Genomic DNA, 1396 nt, shown 5'->3' with positions numbered 1-1396 from the left:
GTTAGTAATACTAGCCGTCCGTTAATAGTACGAACATGTAGATAAATAAATACAAACTTTCATTGTTATTGTTATAATTTTTGTTTTTTGCAGACGCCTGATGGTACGTTGTCGTTGAAATATTGATACGCTCTACTTGAAATCGAAAATCCAAAGATTTTCAATTTAAAAGTTAACTATAAATTAACAGAACAATACGTAAAACCGAGATATTATCAAAAAATGAATGTTGCAATGGCCTTTCAAGTAAGTAAAGTCACGTCCTATTTGAAGTTAAGTGTATAAATGTATTACACAATATAATAATATACGTTTTTACAGTTTTTCGGGATCGCCGATGGTTTGAAATTATTTAAATGATCACTCAGATCTCATAGATTGCAGTGGGTCAATAAAGTTTTGTGCCAGAATGAAAGCTCTGATTACAGCGATGAACAGTCGAACGTCCATCAATGCGTTAAAGTCAGGCAATCAAATGTGGAAGGTATGCAATGAAATATACTACACAAGTTGTACAATTAATTTTTACGTTTTTTTCCACTGCTGTAAGATATAGAAGATTTCTTGCAGTATTTGAATGAATGGGAAAAGAAAGCAAACGAAAAAAATTACGAATTCATAACGAATTCAACATGCTATGAATTAAAAGTTTCTCTGAAAGCTGTACTTGAAAGAGTGACCCTAAAAACAGGCCAAAATGCCCTGTATTCTCGCCCTCGATTCCAGACTTCATATTGGTGATAAATGATAGTAAACCATGAGACACTAATTTTCTGAAACTTTCAAATGGAGCATACTCTTTGTTGGCAAATTATGAAATCTCAAAGTTATCATTTTATACCGTGTTTCTCAAAACGGATCTTTGCATGCGAATAGCTTTTAGGCAAAGCAATTTTGAGAAAAATGTTTCAGGCAAAAGTTGTAGAATGTGAAATGGTACACGAAATAATGACCTTTACTGTGACCTTGAAAACACTCCTGAAGGTCATTTGGAGGTCAACTTTTGATTTTTAAATGAGAACTTTAAGTAACGCTTGGGAGTGAAATAATTATTAGTATTTTTTTGGACTGGGGGTTGAATAATAGAGGTGGCTTTGGGGTCAAAGTTGGTTTCATTACTTTTCTTATTGTTTATGTTTACAATAAGAAACAATTTCCACTCTTCTACTTGCTTGCAAATAATTTTTAGGAAAAGCATTTCGGATAAAAGTTTCAAATAAAAATTGTAGGCTTTGTAAGGTAAACAAGGCCATGTAAATGCAAATAGAAGAAGGCCTTTACTTAGACTTTGAAGACATTTCTAAAGTTCATTTCAAAATCAATTTCAGCTTTTCCAGTGGAAACTCTTTCTTATTGTAGAAATAAACAACAAGAAAAGTAATGAAACCAACTTTGA

At 32.2% G+C, this 1396-nt stretch overlaps 1 protein-coding gene across 1 annotated transcript in view; it reads left to right on the top strand.

The window, feature by feature from the left end:
- The window catches only part of LOC105457063, a 16937-nt gene that overhangs the window by 13271 nt on the left and 2270 nt on the right, over nt 1-1396 (top strand). The window contains 3 exon segments of the mRNA XM_011701499.1: nt 94-103; nt 157-246; nt 409-484. Of these exon segments, the coding sequence (XP_011699801.1) occupies nt 94-103; nt 157-246; nt 409-484 (176 nt within the window).

Source organism: Wasmannia auropunctata, unplaced genomic scaffold (genome assembly GCF_000956235.1).
Source record: "Wasmannia auropunctata unplaced genomic scaffold, wasmannia.A_1.0 LD336106.1, whole genome shotgun sequence".
NCBI classification, from domain to species: Eukaryota; Metazoa; Arthropoda; class Insecta; order Hymenoptera; family Formicidae; genus Wasmannia; species Wasmannia auropunctata.
The sequence above is the reverse complement of the archived record's forward strand: the minus strand, read 5'-3'. Positions and strand labels throughout refer to the sequence as shown.